This window comes from Plasmopara halstedii (genome assembly GCF_900000015.1).
Source record: "Plasmopara halstedii genome assembly, contig: Scaffold_2881, whole genome shotgun sequence".
Classification (NCBI taxonomy): domain Eukaryota; phylum Oomycota; class Peronosporomycetes; order Peronosporales; family Peronosporaceae; genus Plasmopara; species Plasmopara halstedii.
In genome coordinates, this window is record NW_020189786.1 from 273,817 (window position 1) to 296,371 (window position 22,555).

Below are 22,555 nucleotides of genomic sequence, written 5' to 3' on the forward strand. Positions count from 1 at the left end.
TCTATGAGAAATGAAGTTTATTGGTCATTGAGATGGAATAGTAAAGTCATGTTACGCTTTGATGAATGACAGGCCGTCGACCAACTCTATGCGACATAGTACTGTTTAAAAAACATGCTTTATGCCAAGCACGATCTTATATTTATCTGCCTCGCGGCGAAAGCCACTCTTCTAAGCCAACAACAGTAGACGAAACGTACATGAATATGTAGCGAGTTAAAAGAAATTAAAAACTGCAAGCCTATCTATCAATCATTTTTCATGTTGAGTTTGTGCCACATGTCCCGGGCGCACGATGCTATGGCTAAGATCTAGGATGTACAAAAGCAGCATGCTGATGCGAGAAGCAGGTGGAACACGCCCAAATATGCTGTTTGGTAAGAGGTTGTGCTTAATGTATGCATAATCAGTGTCTACGGTTTATGGGGATAAGTGCGATCACGCCACATCTGACCAAGTGAAGAATTGACTGAGTTATATACTGTGCATCTCAAAGAGAATACAAAACAAATTGTATTCGACAAAGTCGTATCAAAATTACAAAATCATTTCACTCTTACGAACCAGTCAATTGTGAAGGGTTTTGTTATAACCGGAGTAGTGTCTCGACCATCCTTTGTAGCTGAGCTACCCTTTGATTAAGAGCGGTGACGCAATTTGAATTTGCTGAGGGCCCGCAGTGCGATAGCGTAGCTTAGATAGCGCACCCACAATGTCATCGATCTCTGATGTAGTCGCACTCAAAAATTTTCGGAGAGAAGTGACATGCCACCATTACCGGGTGTGATCAACGCGGCTGGGTCATTCTCCACCGGTGCTGTTTGATGAGCAAGGGCTTGCCAACTTTTAAGCGGAGCGTCTAGTGGGCCGTTATGTACTTCTGGGCTGTTACTTATGGAAGGTATATCCTGACTTAACCAATGACTAGATGCTGACATTTCACTTTTACAAGATTACCTGGTACCCTGGCGACGTCAGCCCATAATAAATACAAAATTATTACAAAACGTAGATATAGTATCAGAACAAAAAGAATACGCCTCAATATATGTCACTTTTGACAGCAAGCATACCTAGCTAACTAGTGCTTGAAGAGGATCCCATTTCCGCTCCTGGGTAAAGCATGCAAACCAAACTATGTGCATTTTTGAGCGCGGACTTTTCGAGTCAAGATTTTGATGTGCAATGTCCGTGGGACCCGGTGCGAAGCTCCATACGACCACGTCATATCGATGAAACCAGTAAAGGTAGTGCACCGCAAAGGTACTACCACTAAGACGGCACTGGCGGTGATAGCAAAGATGCTGCACCCAGCGACTTAACTATGGTCAGACACCAGTCCGGCGCTGGAAGCATAGGAGAATTCCGTGAATTAAATGTGAAGCTGAACTTATACAATGCAGCTAATTTACGCAAGCTACTCAATGTGTACATCCCATCCTCCAGGATGTGATTCAAAATGCATCTCGGCAGATTTTATGACCTTGTCCTTGTCTGACAGCCGTGGGTTAGAGCGAGGAGATGAACTTCAAAACATTATCGCCAAATTATCGCGCGAGGATTCGCATCATTGAGGCATGGCGCTTTTTTATGCAAACGACATGCCTTGGATTTGAGATGAATAAGATCCTGAAGAAAAGGTGGATGCATTTCTGGCGCCAGAACGTGAGTGCTGATTGACCTAGTGGGAATTATCATCGTGGTAGAGGCACACGGCCTATTAATGGTAGAGAGAAGACCCGCTATGGATAAGAGTTACTCAATAATTTCAACGAATTTGCTTTGAGTATGACACTTGGACAAACGTCCAGCATAGATAATGGAAGTGAGGACAGGTATGGGTTTTTGGCAACCAGTGTTTTTTTGTTCACACTACGGACGGCAATACAAGTTCTTAATGGCAAAAAATGTCGTTACTTTATGGAGTATCAAATGCTCATGACCTAAGTCAAGATGAACTCATTTCTATACGCCAGTCAACGCGAGTCTTAGATTCAAGCTTCTACCTCACAAAGTGCGAGGCAATACTGTTGCACGTCGGAGCGCTCGTCGTTAAATACGACTACTGGATGAGCTTGCATCCTATGATAAGATGAAGAATTTAAAATGTTTGATTTTAGAGAATTAAAGATAGTCTATCCGGAGAAAAGAGCATTGGGATGGTATAGCTGCCTCAGCAATAATGAGTGACATTCTCCCCATGTCGAGCGCTCAAGCTTCAAAGGTTTGTGGTGAGCAAGGTTTTGCACTCGTGATTGAAGTAATGGTGTTGTTTAAGCTAATGACGAGCCAATCCCTGGGCTGGAGAAGTTATTTCTTGAGGGTGTTACAAGCCTAGCCCGTCATCAATCAGATATAAGTCCGGCAGTAAAACCACTGAGTGCAAAAAGTGGAGTTGTTGTTCTTGAGGAGACTACAAAGATTTTTTCCTGTCAAACGAGTATGATGATGTGGCGACGGGAAGTCACATTAATTGTAGTTTAGCTGTTCCTCTGTCATAAAGTTGCGCTTTACTCCACGTCGATGTCAGTGTGCATGGGCGTGCCATTGCGTGTTTTATTTCTTGTTTCAAGCGACGAAAAAACACGATCTTTTTATAGAAAAAATAATATATTATATATCTACGTCATGTCCAAGATACAACTGCATAATTCAAAGACATTTGTGAATTATACAGACCGCGCTTCGTAACACAGCGACGTCATCAAATTATCACCTTTAATATGAGTTTTCTGCTTCGCCAAGAAAAAATCGAGGGCTGATGTTGCGATGTTCTTTTTCGTCACCTAGACTATGAATCAATCATATGTCGCGATAGCTATTTCGCATTGACGATTCCATACGTACGACGTGCAATTCAAAAAGAGCATTCATCACTCTGCGAGTAGTTTGGAGAGGTATATAGCTTTTGAGAATGAATGTCGCTTGACGTAGCATACCAAAACGCGTTTTCAATGCTTATCGTTGTCGCCAAAGCTTGCTAAATTAAAGCATGAACTGTTTGTCACACAGCATTTAGTGGTAGCTTATTATCAGAGCTCTAAGTACTCGGAGCACATCGTTTTCCGTCGAGACGTCACCTCGGCTGAAATAAGAGTGAATACAGTGTATTAATGACCCAAGATATCGGTAACGAAAGGTTCTAAGGTACGCTTGCGCGAATGTGTCAGCAAAATAACTCGCCGCATGCATCACCGCCATCAGCCAGTATACTGGTACCGGTTATCAAGATGCATTGAGCTTATTTGTGGCTCGCCGAAGACGCCTTCGGCAAACCGGAATTGTGGTCTTTAATGATCGTTTGAGCAAACCGATTATTTTAGTGCTGCTAGTGACACTATTAACGGTGCGGATACCGTCACGCTGCTTTGCGACAAAGCTTTTTAGTCAACATGGCTTGCTCGTGACCTATTCCAATGTTGGGCTCTGCACTTTATGGCAAACGTTATGACAACATTGTTCAGGCTAGCTGACTCCATGTTTCAAATGTCTACGACACATCATCCCAAACCGAATGCGCTAATTGCGTGGCGGAGGGTTTCTTTCGAAGCACATGCGCGAAGCGACAGCTGAATAGCGCCACTCTTTCAAATGCGTTGCTTTATTTAAATGTTTGTCTGATGTCGTGTCCCGTATACATTCCAGTGATATGGTTGTGGTCTTAATGAGAAAGAAATTGTCAAAACTGAGATATCAGCCCCGTGATACGATGTAACGAAAACGACGGTTCATCTCGACGAGGTTATGCGTCTTGCGTCAACTCCGCAAAGCTCTACTTAAAAGCCAATAAAAAGAAACAGTATGCGGATACCAAAGCAGAAAATCTTGTGACTTTTGTGTTGGTAATAAGCCTTGATAGTTGTTGTCAATGGACCAACACATGCAACGTTGTAGTCGCTTAGGTGAAGTTACCTCTAAACATAATTGGGCTTCCTAAATTTGTACAATCGAAAATTCACTAACATGGCGTTACTTTTCAACCACTATCCCATTTGCAGAAACGCTAAAGGCAAGACCATCTGATTGGGAAAAAAACGTCTCGATAAGCCCCCTGTTGCTTCACAACATCACAGTAAAATGCAGCGATCCACTCACAGTGCCTCAAGTCAATATGATAAATCTATACAGCGCTGCAACTGTATTTGAAAGCCGAACTGTCCGTATCGAAAGCAGGTTTTGACTCTTTTAGAACATCAATACACCATTACAATAGTACAACTTCGGTGAATCTATTCAAGTAAGATTCAGTGCGGTTTGGTACGCTACCATAAATGGATCCACGTTCTACTGAAAGCTGAAGGTGATTGGAATAGAAAGTTCCGCATCCGAATTATTGGTTAGAATGGGATCGCATTAAACACAAAATACGTTGGCATTCTGTTTGGGATATTGACAATGTCACGCAATCACTTGCTGTTTTGACTATGAAGGTTCAAGGTATTGAGGGCACAACTCGGTATCCGTACTACGGACAGATAGGCTGATACTATATATAAAGATGCTTCATCGATGCGCGACGCCTAAATCGTGCATGCGACTGTCCACAGTTCGGGAGACGCAAAAAACATCCTCGAAAGCAAAACTCTCTCTGACATGAATTGGATAGTTCTTCGTTGCCTATTTGATCCAACCAAGTCAACCATTATATGTTTTTGGCATCTTTCTTGTGTATTATGTCAAAAGTCGAAGCGTCACAGTCGACATGAAACGGTCAGTTCCGATAAAAATAGGGCATTAACGGGGCATTGATGAAATCTTCCTCTACGAAGGTGAAATCCGCCTCTTCTGGCCCAACCTTATATGGACGAGGTGGTTGACGAAGGATCGCGATATGTAAGCAAAACTCTCAATTGACTTTGCAAGTAGTTGGCCAGTCCACACCTTTTTTTGTAAGCCTGTTGAACATTGGAACTGGATATTATACGATAGATTTCGTAGCTGCGGTATGTATTTACATAATTTTTTTACTTTGAGGCAATTCACAAAGAGATCAATTATGTCCACACACGTACAATCAAGCACTGCTCGCGAGTCTTTGGTGTGGATGTCCACAAATGATTCTGCATGCTCTGCATGAGTATGGAAGAATGTATTCTCGGAGTGGATTAGTTGCATAGGCACGATGTGACCTGAACACTGGCATCACAAATAACTGAACGTCACCAGTGTATTAGGCAATCCCTGGGGCATAGCCGTCCACTCTATCCCGCTCAGATAATCTACCGCAGTAAGATGGATATTAATTTCTCTTTAGAGCAGTTGACAGCAAATATCATTAAAAACAACGGTACTTATCAGTATCAACCAAATATGCTGTTCGGCAGTCAATTCGAGAATGTGGTGTCTAGTCGCCGGCACTCACAAGTGCCTTACATAGTCACTTGCTGTAAGTCTTGTCGACGGCAAATGGATACATCTTCTCCTTTTCATTTAATCCACCATCATGTGTTTGGCATAGAAAACAGCGTCGATGACGCCACGCGTCATGTTAAAGCAATCGACATTGGACGTAATTCTGAGAATCAAGTCAGGTTCATGATACATTCTTCAGTCAGAGGGCAACGCGTGATGGGAATCTTGTTACCGCGTGTCATATTCGCTCAGCAATAAATAGAGAATATCTGTTCTTTAGGATAGCTGTCTCGCTCCTCGATTTTTTTTCTCTTCAAATGCTTTTATTAACGATTTCTCCATGTCGAATAACAAGCTCAGATATTCCTCAGGAATAAAGCGCAAATTGGAGGGTCACTGCTCCGTAACTTTTAATAAAAAATCCTAAAATCGTTTTGAGCACAACGAACGCTTTTACCAAAAGAGACGAGGCAGGGCCTGGCCCTTCAACTTTCCACTTACGGTTGTTCTTACTTAGCACCAGATTTACCACATGCCTCAGTTTACAGCTGTTATTATCCGCCTTACAAATCCTAGGGACCACGTCAAGCCGTCGACTAACCCTGTCTTGGCAGTGATTTACTTAATGACTATGATACGCTCCCAACTTTCTATCCCATTCTGAAATTGCGGCTTACTAAAGGTTCTGCCTATCAAGCTCTGATCCAGACTATGCTTGATATTTAGCCAATATAATGTCCTCCATAGAAGTTATCGAAGTATTGTTCCTGAACAAAAAGCGCTTGTACTTAGCAACTCAGATTGCCAGGAGGAAAGTACATGGTACTTAACTCTTTGCCTTCCAGTCGATCCGTGGCTCATAGCGTTCAAGCCATGTCATATCTAGGATTAGACTATATTATAAATTTAGGTACAGCAATTCATGTTGCCAAAGATCTCAAAATATATCGAAGTTTTAAGAGAACTTTGCCGCTTCCACTATTGTCCCGTCGCTAGACCCACGAATACAGCGTTCACACATTTGGCATCTACGATGCCTCCACGTACTGGCTACAGTTTGTCAGTTGCGCGTCGTACGAAATTAAGCACTAATATTAGAGATATAAACAGGCTAACGGCTTTTTGCAAAGCCCGAACAAAGCCCGAACAATGAAGCTGACAATCATAAATTTTGAGCTATGTGCCCCACATCCTTTATATCAGTCGCCCTTGTTACGACTGAGTGTCATTGACGTCGACCTTCACGATGTACCTGTGAGAACAGTTTCTTTCTAGTCACTAAGCTCTCGCCTGTGGGACTCGACGCTTTCACGCGACGGTTTTGTTGGTCGACACTGCGTGGGGGATTGGCCTTGGTGCCTTCGAATTTATGATAATGGGGCGACTCCGAGCGTATGTGTTTGGTACTACAACATATGTAGCATCTGCAGAAATCTTCTTAGCAGCTTAAAAGTTAATTTTTCCAGCTTAGCTGAGATTTATCGTCTCTATCGCTTTCATATATTCTACTCTGACCAAACCTCGCAGAACATACGAAGTTCTGATACCCATTCTTTGGTTTCCTCGAGTGTGATAAAAACAGCCACCGCTTCTTTCGAGGATGATAAAAACAGCCACCGTTTCTTAAAAAGCCTGCCGATTTTAAAAAACCAGCTCGATCTCTTAGGATGCGCTTAGATTGACGATGTCAATTCCCGCGACATCTGTTGCTTTAACGCTTTCCATGGGAGGTTGCCTTTTTTAAGAGGTATTGCACATAAAACTCATTTCCTCGCGCGGCAGACTATGCGCAAAGAACGATATCACGACGCGTTATTGCTCCATGGAAATTATGGACCACCTTTTTTGCTAGGACGTTTGGCGCAAGGGGTCTTACTGTGAGACTCCATCGGGTCTCCTGGATTTAGTGTTTTTAGAGGTGCCTCGCCAGCCTAATTTATAACTGGATTGCGCCTTCAAGCGGATGATTGACTACCAATGCTGGCCCTCCGACTATCAATTGATTTATTCTCTCGGGACCAAAAAGCAACTTATGTTTTTATGTGACTTGTTGTCTTGAGGGCCGATAGATATTCAGTTTGTATAGAGGTTGTAGTCGTATTAAGACTCGGTCGCTTAATTTTCACCAGATGCAACTGGGCGCAGTGCATCTCGCGCAGAGGAAGATTTGACGATTATAGCTTGCATATATTATACGCAGAGGATAATTTCGTACGCTTCATCCAAAAGCGTGGCCAGAAGCTTTAAAGGTTACTGACTACTTAGTTCATTCGAGGTAGTACATGTTCGGAGTTTGGGTGAGCTCAACTTAACGATAAATTTTCGGTTTCAATACTTGAGGAAATACAATGTAAGTATTGCGATGGGAAAATTGGATTTCATTAACTTCCGATAAGTAAGTATTGCGATGGGACCGCCGTGCAGTTTGTCGAGAGGGATTTTGACGTTCACAGTACATATGTACAAGCGCACAGAAGATATGTCTGTGCGCTCCGCTCAGGAGGGGAATAAGGAATCTTTTAGGGAGCTTTGAACGTCAGTCTGCGTTGCACTTTCAATTCTAGATATCGGATCAATGCTACTGACACTAATACTTATTATAGACGTTTTACTATCCCTTATACAAAAATATCCTTTTTTCTGACTTACGGCTAACAGCCCAGATGTACACGTACTTCTGTTTCTCGATGTCCCATCATCCTCATCAATATTATTTCTCGGGAGCCTGTGAATATTCATAATTCTCACCAAGTGTGGAGTAATTTTGTCTCGTATGATTGCACCAAATGTGTAAAAATTGAACACACAAGATTACGTTGCTTGTTCATATACACCTTTCCCACTATACCCCTTGGCCATACTTAGGCATATTTATCTCCTTGTCTCACTACACAAAGTCGAGCAACCACTGAACCCGGAGTTTCTACTATGTTCCCTATACTAGACTGTGCCTGCTCTTCATAGCATAGTAGCATCAGGAGTCCGTTCTGTGTACCAAATTAATTGCCTAAGCGGACCCCCACACTAAGCGCGGTCGTTGAGATCGGTGTGCCGGAAGAAATTCTTGATGAGGTTGCCGAGATGACTTCCGGTAATGAGCTCTCTATTAAATCTGTGAGTCTTGACCAAACATTTCCGTCCTCACCCGACGACACAAGGCCTCGCTTCTTTGAATAGGGACTTACTGCGCTCAGTCTTTCCGCAGTGTAAGTCTAGGACTCTGTGTCCTTTTTCAAAAGCTCGAAAAATTTAAATACCTTACCATGAAGCTCACGATAATGTCCAGCTCGACTGCACCCGACTAAAATAGTCCAGCTTACTGAGCTGCATGCGCAATCGTCACGCCAGCTCTTGCTCACGCCACACTTCGTGAGTACGGATTTGAACCGTTCGAAGCCGCTCATTGCGCTAAAGCAAGCTCCAACGCGTCTATTTCTATGGTCCTTCAGCTCACGTTTACAACAAAACGAGTGCAAGAAAGCTGCTCCCCAAGTGCTTGTTTATCCACAGAAACTCTCTTCCCAGGATTACCGTTTGCTCTTGATGAAGCGGTGGTTGAAATTTTTTCAAAGTCCCATGGAAAATGTACCTTGGATACTAGATGCGGACGTCGATGTGACGTTTCATCATCTCCGGTTTCCTGCTGTTTACAGCTCATGATTCAGCTGTAACAGCTACCGATTAAGGATCTTATTCCTGCAAGGTTGGTTAACTTTCACTATTAAAGTGCGATGCGACGGGCGATTCTGCAATTGACTATAAAGACCAAGAGTGCACTAAGTGGAACCACGAACTTATAATTCATCGTCTGGAGTAATCCTTCTATTCCATCGCGTACCAGTAGCATCCATGATGAACTGGTAGGCCCCTTTATTAGCAAACCATCCCTTGCTCATCAAACAGTGCCGGCTGAGCTCCACCCTACCGCGACTTACTCTCTTGGACTCAAGTAGTTGTACCGACACGTCAGCTTTACCCAAGCGTCACGGCGTGCGCTCGAGGACGAAAGGGTTTGATTACGGATTTGCTTCCGGGCTTTGCCATTGCGCTTCCTCGTTTGAATTACGTCCAAAAGCTCCAAACCGCGTCATGGCGCCATCTGGCGTTGTCAATTGCATCCGGAGGTTTTTAAATCGTTCATAGAATAGAATGAAGCCTGTAAGGACATGTACTGCTTTATTACCACAGACTTAATGGAACGGAGCAACTCGTTCTCTACTACTGCGGTCTTCCACCGTTGGTTGGTGGAAGCGCATGCGTCACCAAGTCGAGATATGAATAAATGGTTTACTCTGGTACAAAAAGCATCATCTCAAGCACGATTCGTGTACTTTATGTGATCATCTCTTTGCGAATGGTCAGCGGGTGATCTAATTGATCTGGTGTCGAAAATGATTTCATGTCTGTTCAAAATTCGCTGTAAAGCGCATATTCATCCAATATAATGGATACCAGTGATCCATATCGTCGAGAGCCAGCTTGGCTTTATACACATTGGTTACACTCTTGCAGACCGTTGCAGGATGAGCGATTGTGCGCTCATAATCCACAAAGATCACAACACCAGTATTTACCAGACGCGTGTTTTGACAGTCGGATGAAGTCCATACTTATGGACTGCCAGCACTCCATCGGAGCCGACAAACTAGCCAAAGACATTACCACATGCGGGAGAAGTTATTTCTGTCAACAAGTTTAGCACGTGCACACTTATGAGATCACCAACACTTAGTGCGAACAATCTGCATGCTTTTCTCGTCCAAAAAGGCCCCAAAGGAGTATAATACTCCAGGAACGTTTTTTGTAAATAGGCACCATTAGTGTTGTGATACAGCAAGCTTTGCTAAATGCCAAAGCAGTGCAGACGTGCAATCGCGCACTTCGTTCAAGCGACATCTGAGCTCTCAAACCCACTACTTCCTAAATTTTCAGCCGCTCAGCAAATTTTGTCTGACGCTTACGTCGTACGTATTCTCTCGTCATGAGCTGTGCGCAACGACGCATGATCCTTTTAGATACAATACCGGCTTAAAGTCAAGCAGGGCACCCTGCACGTGACGGGGCGTTTGCTGATTAATGTACTCGAATATCGCTCGCAAGCGTTTAACGTGTTTTTCCATATTTGACTTTTCGTGTTCTGCACGATTATGGACAGTTTGCTCATGGCTATTTCGTGGTCTGATTAGCTATCACCACACCGAGTTCAGACTTCTATATATTAGTACCAGACTCAATTCCAAAGTTTTTTGGTAAAACAGGACAATTTAGCGAAATGAAAATAGCAGATCTATTATTCGAAATGCACCGCAAGCTCAATATGAATGCAAAAAAATCTTCACAATACTAAAGATACCTCCGACGCGAGTTTGCTATCGCGTGTTCGGGTTTATTATCAGCCGTGCGTGAATATTTATGACCCGAGTACATGCTGAGGGATAAGGATAAATCAAATTTAGCTGAAGTGAGGCAGTTTTTCATGCTTTTGGTGACAGCATTCTATTCATCATCCACAACTTCTATTTTCCAAGAATTTTGTCTAGATAGTCAAAGCTGTTACGTCCACATCCATACTGCCATCACGGTCTGTTTTGTAGCGTTATCGAACCAACATACCGAACACGTAATGTTGAACTAAACTAGCCTTGTTAAAGTACTTGTAGTAATTTTCTGACAAATACTTCCTCTGTCCGAAAATATAAGCGGTGCTGCGGGGATTGACCAATATTAAGCTCAAATTTGACCTTTTCTGCTTGCTTACTGGCTAAAATTGACGGGTCGAGCCTGACAAGTCGATTGGTGGTTCTCGTGCGAGTTTTTGTTGAACAGAGCCAAAGTTATAACGGTAAACGCACAGCCGTCAAACCCCATTTCGGCTTTGACTCTTCGCCACTCCTTGTGATGGGGTCTGACGCTACTTCTGTGGCAAAGCCACGAAAGAATATCACCCCGCCCGAGCGTGCTGAGGTTATCGCTTTCCTCCTGCGGGTCAGCATTGAGCTACGCCCGCCTCCAGGCGCGATCGGCTCCAGCGCGACTAAGTATGGATGTAGTACTGACCAGATTTCGCGATTGTGGCGCCGGACTACCAAGGACATCAAAGCAGGAGAGCCGATCAACTACAACAGCGGCAGGAAGGGAAAGAGTGGCCGCAAGACGCGTTTAACGCCGGAGTTCCGCCACGCCCTCAACGACGCCATCGAACTTATCCCGCTAGAAGACAGGTCAGATATTCGTACTTTGGCGAATACACTCGGTATTCCAAAGTCTACGCTGCATGACTACTTTCTCGCTGGAGTATTTCGTTGTCACACAGCTCGCGCCAAGCCGATGCTTACTGACAAGCAGCGTATCGATCGAGTCAAATTTGCTGCTAGTTTTGTGCAGCGTGGTCCCGGTGTCTGTATTCGATTCGACAGTATGATGGAATACGTACATTTAGACGAGAAGTGGTTCTACTTGAAGAAGGACAAGCAACGGTTCTATCTTGGAGAGCACGAAGAGGAGCCCTACATCACCGTGAAGAACAAGAACTACATGATCAAAGTGATGTTCCTTGCGGCAGTGGCTCGCCCGCGATGGTCTGCGAAGAATCATTGTATTTGGGATGGAAAGATCGGTGTGTGGCCGTTTGCTGTTTATGAGCCTGCAGAGCGATCCAGCAAGAATCGAGCGGCTGGGACTTTGGAGCTAAAGACATACACTGTCGATCGCGACATTTATCGACAAGCGCTTTGCCGGATGGTCATACCGCGCATCAAAGCGGTATGGCCATCAGGCAAGCGGGTCGTGCTGCAACAGGATAACGCCAAACCGCACGTCACGGTTGATGACCCCGAAGTGCACTCTGCGTGCTCAGCTGGCGGCTGGGATATGAAGCTTACCGCGCAACCAGCCAATTCACCGGATTTCAATGCGAATGATCTCGGGTTCTTTGCTTCACTGCAGTCGTTGCAGCACAAAATGAAAGCTAAAACTATCGAGGATCTAGTCAACAACGTGGACGACGCTTTCGCTAAACTCCACTACACTGCTCTCGACAAAGTTTTTCTGACGCTGCAGTCAGTACTGCAGGAGACAATGCATATCGACGGATGCAACAAGTACAAAATCCCTCACCTCGCCAAGGACACGCTACGAACGAGCACTGGTTTGCTACCACCTTCATTGACATGTAGTGATCGAGTGTACGATAAGGCCAGACGTTTCTTAAGTTCGGTTGGGCAAAAATAAAAAGTCAAAACCGTACTTAGGCTTATATTTTCGGACACGCGCAGTAATAGACACCAGCTTATATTTTCGGACAGAGGAAGTATCTTTTTTAAATTCGCCTCCACCAATCGTAGGCCATATCTTAAAATTTGCATGTATCTATATACCTCCGATCATGCTTTCAATAGTAGAAATTAAACTGATTAACGGTGAGCGACCTGGGATAAAACTCGAAGGTGTGCAGGGGTGCTTGAGGAAGTTGAAGGAAATTCCCTTCGCAGTGCTTTATAGAATGACATATTGCAGCAATATACATAGCTGATGGCATCAAATTTCCTGCCTTCCGGCTTCAGCGTTGTCTTAGCGCACACACCCATCAAGGGAATGGCGTAGGGTTCAGAACGATAAAGCTTTTCATCTATGCTTGCTTCTAAGATCTAAATATATTAAGTTCCATTGTAACTAGTACGAACAATTAAAATAGATATTTTACCTTGGAGTTTGTATGTTTGGTATATCGCTGATATATCAAAAAATGTAGCTAAAATAGTTGAATTGGTGGGTCGACATCTGAAAAAATACTTAGTATTATACTTGATAGCGTCATGGCTTTCAGTGTACAACTATGACGGTCATAAAAAGAGTGATCAAGATTTCGAACCGCATGTTGCCACACCGTGATGACGCATTTATCGTCGCGAAAAGCACGACAGCTAATAATCGCCTTTCTGAAATGTAAACGTTTTTTACCCACAAGTCATATTGGATAGCTAGCACATAAACAATAAATAAACAATCTATCAATAAAATTTTAGCGTCGCAAGTTCCCATCATCAGTTGCAGCTCACAAAATAAATTATTGTATTGTCGTTTATAAATAAGCTGATTAATCACCAGCATATCAGGACACTATTTTCCTGACCATCCTATGCAGAAAATTCTAGCTCTCAACCCATGAATTCGACAATTATTTGCCTACAATGTGGATAGTCTGACCACGGGCATGTACAATAACTTCTTAAGTTTGTTTATGGTCTTTGTCTATAAGGAAATGACATAATTTCAATCGGTCGATCTCGAATTCTGCAAAGTGGCGTCTGGTTCTCATTTACCTTCTGGCGTGTCCATGTCTAGTCGCTTGCACATTATCGCGCAATTGCGAATTTGAATACGTGTACGCCATGATTACAGGACCTTGAGCATCAATGATATTAAAGACTTTACTTTTATGACTAAGCCTTGCGCATTGCTGATTCATAATTCTTCACCACTAGCGATATCAGCAAAAATTGACGTCTTTGAACCGAATCGTTGTTCGCTCGATCGTTATAGTCTGTCGTAGATTCACGCAATGAAAGTCGACATTTGATGTGCAAACTGGACATGCTTCGACTCATAAAGACGTTTTTCGAAAGAAAGAAAGAAACTACCGAATGAAGGGATCACTCATTATTCATTTGAACGCCTCAGTGCAAGATCTCCAATTATCTATCTACCATGAAGCTTCTTTCTACTGCACTCTCCACCTTCCCACTACTGATACTCACGATTGAGGGGTCTCACATGTTCCATCAAGCTGATGAGGGTCAGCAGACGGAGCCATCAGTGCTACAACAGGCTGATTCGTTGCTTGATACAGTGGAACAGACACAACCAGTGCTGCAATCGTTATTGTCTTCAGACGATAGCTGTAATCTAACGGGCACTTACAAGAAGGGCACAGATATCTCGTCATGTAGCACAATCATTGTCGATTCGCTGACAGTACCAGCTGGTGTAACGCTGGATCTGAGCGCGGCCAAGAAAGGTGCTGTCATTCAGTTTGTTGGCACTACTACGTTTGGCACTATGAAGTGGGACGGACCTCTTGTGCGCGTCAGTGGAAGCGATTTGAAAGTAAAAGGATCAGGTGTTCTTGATGGTCGAGGGAAATATTACTGGGAACAGGGCCAAGGAATCACCCGCCCCGTTTTCTTCAAATTGCAAAATGTCATAAACTCTGTAGTTTCTGACTTCACCATTCTGAATATGCCATACCGAACTTTTAGCCTTGTCACCTGCAAGAACACGACACTAACTGGCATCACTATTGACTCTAGAGCTGGCGATGGTCTAGCAAAGAACACGGACGGTTTTGACCTGACCAAAAACGACCATATCACGATTACAAATTGTACAATCTACAACCAGGATGACTGTCTGGCCATGCAATCCAGTACGAACACAGTCTTCATCAACAACTACTGCTGTGGGGGTCATGGTATATCACTTGGATCGATTGGTGGTATGATGATTGATGAGTCCACTACGGTGACAGGTCTTTTGGTACAAGGCAACACGATTGAGAAGAGTGAAAACGGCATACGTATCAAGGCCATCATCGGACTTAAGGGTTTCGTCTCGGACGTGAATTACGTGGACAACAAGGTGTTGAATGTGGAAAATGCTGTCGTCATACACTCGGACTACAGCAAGGATAGAGGCCGCTACTCAGGCGCACCTACCAGTCTCGTTACCATCAAAGATATTGTGATCTCAGGTCTTACGGGTACAGCTACAACTTTGTACGATATTGTCACCAACTCAAAAGTTGTGTCGGACTGGGATTTTTCGGGTTTGTCTGTGAGCGCTTCCGAAAAAGGCACCGTTTCTGGTCTACCCTCTGGTATTTCTCTATAAAAGTCGCATCGTGTTTTTTGTTTGAATGTTACGTGATCAGTAAGTAGATCAAGCCATTGCGGCTTATTAAATGTGCATTGTTTTTAAAATGAAACTTCTTTGTTGAACTAGTAAGATCATAGCAATCTTGTCGAAAGAGCTTCCTCTATTGAGTTTTGCGTAATATATTACAACTACATCTAAAGAAAGATTGCAATCAATAGTGGGCAATGCAAGGCAATTTTCGAACTGATATCCTCCATGCACCTTTGCTCAAATTTTATTAGCAGCGCGCACGACCATTTCAACCAGCTCTGGCCGACTTTCTAGCAATTCACACGCTTCTTCGAAAGTAACCTGGTACACATGACCTTACTGTAAAAACTAATGGCTATACCATCATTTTGATGCAAAATGTCATTATCTGACGTACCCATTTACGCTGACGAGTGCTTTCGGCCCAATGTTCAAAGACCTGCGTAACCTCGAGTTGAAAGCCAAAAAAGCGACATGGCTTACCACGATGGCTGTAAAAGTTCAACGTGCCCAATGAGGCCACGATTTCGCCCGTTACCTGTATCAATTCTTTAATCACTAATAAAACTTTATGATATTTTGCAACGTGAGCTTACCCCAGCTTCCTCATTGGCTTCGCGCAGTGCACTCTCTATAACAGTCTCGTCGTTTTCCCAACCGCCCTTTGGAATGATCCATTGTGTTTGGTGCTTAAAGCTCGAAATGAGTAAAATCTCATAACTGGCATCAATTTTGCGACGCGAGACCACAATGCAGACTAATAGGCGCGTAAGATCGTCATAGCGCTGCCTCTCACGACCGACACGAGACTTGAGCAAGCGGGTCGAGAGAACCATGCGCCTGTCGTCGGGCAAGTCTTTGCACGTGCTTGTGGAGTTGTGACTGTCATGCCCCAAGGAGATACCTGAGGTGTGACCACTATTTTTTGTCATTACTTTAAGGTATTGTGTTGTTCAGACTGGTCCATGTACAAATTATAACCTTATTAAAAAAATCGGCCTTAAACCTTTGTACCAACCATACCAACATACGCTCCACGGCCATTGGAAACGCAGCTCAATCACTTTTCCAAATTTAGACTCAAAAGCTATAAAGGAGTTCTATGAACACTCGGATCTGCACAATCTCATCATTTTCATATGTAGTAAATTCGCACTGTCGCTTGGTCATTAAAGGATGATGTAGGTACGTATCCGATCGATGCATAAGTTTCTCACTTGATTGGAGTTTCGATGACAGTTTCATAAGTATGTTCCCTTGAATCGAAAACTCTAATCAATCGAAGAAAAACTACTTAGCACGTTCTCGGCTACATTTGTCTCGTACACAAATATAGCGACCTAAATGATGGCATTTAGCAAGACAATTAAGATGACTTTATTAATCCAAACTATCGAAAAACAACATATATATGATGTTTTTGGGAAAGAAAAAATCAAGATTCAGTCTATAGATTAGCAGATGAGTAGATAAAGCCTTTGCGATCACTTCGTCTGTCTTAGCTTTTGCTGCCTCTATCTTGTTATTCAGCTACTTCCATTCTTTACAAAGTCCAGAGCATCACATCCTTCATCTTCAATGTGATTTTTAGCAAATTGCAGCTTCTATTCACGTCCATCGTCCACCGTCTTATCTGTGCAAACTTTCCTAGTGTAGATGAGCTACTCCTTTCACGTTAATTTTTGTGGAGTGCAGCAAGAATTGCGATATGCAATGGAACTTGGCATTCTCTCTCGTAGAGCCACGTGAAGAGAAGCTGTTGCTGTTCTATCGTCTTCATCGATGTGTGGGCTTCTGGACGATGTACCACGGGGTCAGCTGAACGTGGTATAAAGGAGAGATTTTTGGATACAGAATGAGTATCATCTAAGAAAGAATATGCTAGTCAAGTTCAAGCGATGACCATGGAGTTCATGTCTTGAGTATATTCTTGTCGCCTTATCAACCTAATGACAAAGTCTGATCACGAGCTAAGTTACATTTGCAAAAAGCTCGAATTTTGGTCGCAACCTGTCGAGACACAGTTGATCTGGATATTAAAACGAATATGACTTTGTAGGCCATCAAGGTAACTTGTTCTTCGAGCAATACTTTTATAATTTTAAATGATTGGTTAAGTTCGGTGTCATTATCGTTACCAAAGTGTCTTGAGAGTTTACTTATCATCGTGAGCGGTTAAGTGATGGATTGGAATCTCCCTTGGAAAATGTAAATATCATCACACTAGTAAGAAACTTAAGGTAAGCGTAAATTTATCCACTATGTCGTGCTGATGGGTGGGAAAGACTCTGTGCCACTCCTTGGAGCGAGCTCACTCAAATATACAGCACCCTTTAAAGTGTCAGCGCTCGTCTCGTTGTCTTGGTAGAATTGGAATAAGCATTGCGAATTGTATGTGGGAAGCACTTTACATTTACTATTGTGCAGGGAAGTTTCTTTTCCTCAGTTATCTTCTGGCATTTCGAGCTTTAGGGTTATGATCACAATTAAACCTGCGGAGATCCAGGATTCATGCTCAACGGGAGAGTCGATCAAGACATGCCATGACTTCAAAGCGTGGAAGTTGGTATGAGATATCGATCAGTCGTTAATGGCGGCAAATTGATACCTTGCGAGAGTGTTTATCCCAAGAATAAAAGTGAAGTCCTCACATCCGCGTGGAGACAAAACCAATTATCACGAAAGTGATTACCCGTCTTTGCATCTGCGTAGAGACTAAACGAATACTGAGAAAGCAATAACTTCACATAAAAATCTCTAGACTCGTGTGAACAAATAATCAAGGTAATTTAATCGTCGGCTGTAGGATGAAGACTGAAAAGTCGCAACGTGCGGCGAGTCGTAAAGGTGGTCGTCATAGATAATTAACTTTACAATCCATGAACCAAAGTGATGCGTCCAGATAATGAAATCGCAATGGCGTTTGTGAGTGGAACATAAGCTGCGAGAATCACTTTAAGAGTCTAGAGCTAAATGAAAGTCAGCCACAACGAATGAAGCCAAAAGTAATACAATCCACAGTGAACAAGTGAAAGTGATCTTCGATGGAGTGACGATTCCGCTCATGCTTATAAGAATCAAGCTTGAGCTATTCATTGATGTGAGTTTAAAGTCTGTAAGCGCGTCTTGACCCGGTGGCGTGGGTCAGGTGGTCAATGCTTCTGAGCCTCACGGTGTGTGGTGCGGGTTCGAGCCCCTCAGCGGACAAAATCGTAATTGAATCAGACATGCAAGAAAGTCGGTTGCATGCTATATATTACCGACAACAGCGAAAAGTGGACTTCCGGATGGCGACTCGTACAAGAATGAATCAAGAAAAAATACCCCAGTCGAAGGAAGCAATGTAATATATTAGTCAGGGCCGGGGGGGGGTATAGCCGTGTAATAAGATAATACATAGCAACTTTCAACTGAGCGCGTTTGAACTAACAACTCGCTGTATATATAATCATATCATTGTCAGGCACTATCGAAAACGCCTTAAGATCGAATACAAGGCGCGTTACAAATTGCCTTGTTACGATCAATCCCAAATGTCCGAAAATTACCACTCCGAATAATGTTAAATAGTCGAATAGGTAGTTCAATATTAAAGTCGTGTTGGCGATAAATGAGAGCAGTTAGGTAGAGCAATAAGGCGTGTTCCTATTGTATAGATGTATCAGAGATCAATTAAAATGATAGCGAAAAAAATTAGTTTTGGCTGTGTAATACTCACATGGTATTGCTATGGAGTTTTTGGCGTAGAACAACCATCATTGCAGTAAAAAAAATCAGAGGATACAAAACTAATATTACGTTGAAGTCTTCGTCCCGTAGAGAAGTGATTAGTAGGTGTAGAGAGTTCACGTAATTGCAATGACTGCAACGGTTCTTGCGGGGGTGGAATTGACACCACCAGACGGCAAATTAAAGTGTTTGTGGCGTTAAAAATGTCTTGCCCATCGAACTTCTCACGGACAACAGATCCATTTCTTCGGGGGGACGATAGTGAATTTGGTCTAGTGTCTTGGCACATTTATTCGTTGGAATATTGTCTTTCTTAATCGAGTTTGTGAACGCGTGGTCTTGATAGAGGTGCCCTGATAGCGCAATACGCAGTCAGGAACAGACCCAAAATACAAATTAGACACTCGAAATATACCAGAATGAATCAAACATTGACATGCTTTTCGATGAAGCCTTTCTCTCAAAAGCAAAACGGAAAATGATTCATCATGGTGACCAGATCGGCTTGGTCAACACCGGGTTTATGCTCATGCTTTTAGGCAAGAAACGCGTGTTTTATAGTGTAAGTGCTTGATAAGGGCCTTCTTTCAGCAAGCAGTAATTGTAGCGGGCTGAAGGGATAGAAAGAAGAAATACCTGGACCTTGAGCGCACAATCGAGGGCAGCTTGAGCTAGAGTAGTGGGTAGGAAGTCCAGCTTATCTCTACATTTTTGAATGAGATGACAAATCAATTTGACTTGAAGGAGTTCAAATTTGTCAGCAACAGTGTGAGAATTTAAATCTTTAGCATCTAATGGAACAATGCCATTTTTTGGGAATCTGGCCTCTATCTGTTAAGCCGTATATTGACGATGATGGAATGCTGTTGGCTAAATCTATCATTTGAAAAATGAAAAGTTTTGATTTTTCCTTGGAAACCACCTTGACGCTAAAAAAATCACAAGAGCTAAACATTTATATCTGCCTTCAAATCAAAAAGTTATTAAGAATTTATCAAATTAAGATCTTCTCGCAACTATCATGTCCAAACGCGGTGTTCTCTTCCTTCTCGAGAGCGTAATTGTTGTGGTGAAACGACGCAGGCCAAGATGCTTTATACTGTGCTAAATACCAAATCATCTTCTTCATCTGCTACTCTATTGCCGTAGCACAGTCATGCTTCCGGTGAGTATTTTCAATAAGATACTAAGCAAGGAATAGAGTAAGTTTCAGCCCACTTTATCCCTATTTGAGTTATCAGGAGCGGTAAAGATTACCTTCGTAATAAAGGACATCTGGACAGATGCGGCTCGGGATGAGACCTTTCACGTTCATCCTAACTTTTCGGAGGAGCGGTGGGTGTTAATCTAAAGCAAGTTACAAATTTCGTGCGGCGAAGGCGTGCGGAGGTACTGGTTTCGATAACTCTACGTATGCACCAGAGGCGATGGATCTCAGTCTTGCTGTGATGGAAGAGAGATAGATCTTGACCGCTGAGCAGCTTCACGATGATGAGTCACCAATGAAAGCTCAAAATATCTACGCTTTGTGTGCTTTCTTTGCGTTCAGCAGAGAAGTACAAAGGGTCGGCCTGCTACGCAAGGGTGGCAGACGATCATCGTGGAGCAACATCGGTTTCCAGCCAGTGCAGAGCGGCCTACTGGGAAAAACTGGGTGCTATCATACCCGGTGGATGTCGTTCTTAGTGATATCCGGCCCCGAAAGATGCACTTTTGCCAAGAGGGTGAGGCAAGCAGCCAAGGTTGTTAGCTATAAACATAAAAGGCCTTGAGCTTGTGAAACTGTGAATAACCTGATAAATTCAGGAGCGTTGAACAATTTTCGCACAACTGTCAAAATTAGTATACATGATGCAAAGGCATCGAGGATATTAGATACAGAGATGGTATCGGTGGGTCTCTTAGTGAGGGCACTATCCCAGTTACGCTGAACCTCCAAGAGAAGCTGAAACGTTATCTCTTAGTCAGTAAGGCGTAGCCAGAACGAATTGTCCATTGATTGAAAGTCGAAAAAGGCAAGTGAGACATCCTTCTATTTTGGTGGAGCTTCGGTGAGTCATGAGCTCTTATTTGCCAAGAAAGCAAGACGCGGTTTTGGTGTGGACATGGAGCCGCGACAGCTTCGATGCAAAACATGGGCTTGTTTGATTTGACAAAAATGAACTTGCCTAGAGATGAGCTCGAAAGGCTGACGCGGTAGTGCTCGGGATGGAACATAACAGAGCGATCGTACATCAACTTATATATATTAATCTCTGATGAGACAAAATCCCCGAATCGCATTTCTGGCGAGACGGTAAGGAACAGCTGCGAGCTGTTGTCTGCTGTGCCAGAGTCAGTAAAGAGTTGAAGCGACAGTTGACTTCCGCGCTAGAGCTGGTATCGTCGAAAAAAGACTGTCAGCCGCGAGTAGAAGGACCAGACCCTAGAATTAAGATAGATGATTTATTTTGTCGCGATATAACGGCTTTGTTATGTTAGCACTATCGTGTGGCGAGCTATTCGTGCGGTGCGATGAAGGTCTACGAGTAAGTGGCGACAAAGAATATTCACTTAGTTACTGAGTATCCGAAGTTGACCTAAGAGCTATTAGTTTCTTTTCGCAATAGTCGGCAGATGCACTTCATTGGACCAAAGCGTTTTACCACGCCAGCATCCAGGTCAAAAAAGAGCATCTGCCGGATATTTCTATAACTCTGACCCCGCACACTTGGGCCGTGATGTCGTGACAGAGATGAGTCATCCTTTTATCTCTAGAGGCTGGTTGTTCAACTTTTGACTCTCATTCGCTCCTCAGCCCCAACGGCTCCATCATAGAAGACACCATCTTACAGTGAATATTAACCGTTCCGCCAAAAAATCCCTATGGCCATGACGTACCGTCGCTCATCCCTGTCTTCTGAAATATAAACTCTGCAGGCCACGATATTGTTAAAAACGACGCCTCGAACAGCGATAATATACCGGCAAGATACCAGTAGGAAAGCAAACGACAGACTTCCTCGTGTAATAATACGACAGGGTATTCACTTACAGGCTTGGAGGTGGTAAGCAATTGGGAATGATTAATGCGCCTTGCTGTTTGCCTTATACCGTTCAAGCGGCCTATTTAACAGGTGATGAACCCGAGCCCCACAATTCTTGCCTTTAATAACGACCTGATCCTTGTTATGGACCCCTTGCTCCCAGATTAAATCCATCATGTACGACGTCACCGCCGTGACATGAGCAAGCTCATAATCCGGTCTGCGTGACAGCGCACCAGCCAAAGCATTCTGCCTTCCTGGCTAATATTTAACCTCGAAGTTATATTTTGCAAAGATTGAGAGCCACCTGGTCATCCTCTGCGAGATGTGAGGCGACTGAGTCGCAGTGCGTAATGACGCATGACCTGTGTAGACGACAAACGGCTTTGAGCCAAGCAGGAAAACTCTGAACTTGACAAGTGTATTCTTCGCCGCAAGTAATTCCTTGTCATGGAGTGGATAGTTCCTCTCCGCAGTCTAAAGCTGGCGAGATTCGAACGCGATCACCCGATCTCGCCCCTCGGAGTCTGCTTGCAGCAGTGCAC

The 22,555-nt window shown here is 43.4% G+C and overlaps 5 protein-coding genes across 5 annotated transcripts; 3 read left to right on the top strand and 2 right to left on the bottom strand.

Annotated features, from left to right (window-relative positions):
- Positions 1-1,324: 1,324 nt before the first annotated feature.
- Positions 1,325-1,574, top strand: PHALS_05141 (uncharacterized protein; the record flags this gene model as incomplete). Its single annotated transcript, XM_024718815.1, has 2 exons — positions 1,325-1,428; positions 1,502-1,574. The coding sequence occupies 2 exons, from the start codon at positions 1,325-1,327 to the stop codon at positions 1,572-1,574; spliced, it is 177 nt and encodes a 58-aa protein (XP_024584176.1).
- A 5,283-nt stretch (positions 1,575-6,857) lies between these two features.
- Positions 6,858-7,077, bottom strand: PHALS_05142 (uncharacterized protein; the record flags this gene model as incomplete). The annotated part of the gene is made up of 2 exons (XM_024718816.1): positions 6,858-6,974; positions 7,036-7,077. The coding sequence occupies 2 exons, from the start codon at positions 7,075-7,077 to the stop codon at positions 6,858-6,860; spliced, it is 159 nt and encodes a 52-aa protein (XP_024584177.1).
- A 4,173-nt stretch (positions 7,078-11,250) lies between these two features.
- PHALS_05143 (uncharacterized protein) lies at positions 11,251-12,582 on the top strand (the record flags this gene model as incomplete). The annotated part of the gene is made up of 1 exon (XM_024718817.1): positions 11,251-12,582. One exon carries the CDS (start codon positions 11,251-11,253, stop codon positions 12,580-12,582), a length of 1,332 nt encoding a protein of 443 aa, XP_024584178.1.
- Positions 12,583-14,058: 1,476 nt separating this feature from the next.
- On the top strand, positions 14,059-15,240 carry PHALS_05144 (hypothetical protein L916_14504; the record flags this gene model as incomplete). Its single annotated transcript, XM_024718818.1, has 1 exon — positions 14,059-15,240. One exon carries the CDS (start codon positions 14,059-14,061, stop codon positions 15,238-15,240), a length of 1,182 nt encoding a protein of 393 aa, XP_024584179.1.
- A 252-nt stretch (positions 15,241-15,492) lies between these two features.
- Positions 15,493-16,187, bottom strand: PHALS_05145 (conserved hypothetical protein; the record flags this gene model as incomplete). Its single annotated transcript, XM_024718819.1, has 3 exons — positions 15,493-15,576; positions 15,653-15,793; positions 15,852-16,187. The coding sequence occupies 3 exons, from the start codon at positions 16,185-16,187 to the stop codon at positions 15,493-15,495; spliced, it is 561 nt and encodes a 186-aa protein (XP_024584180.1).
- Between the last annotated feature and the right edge of the window lie 6,368 nt (positions 16,188-22,555).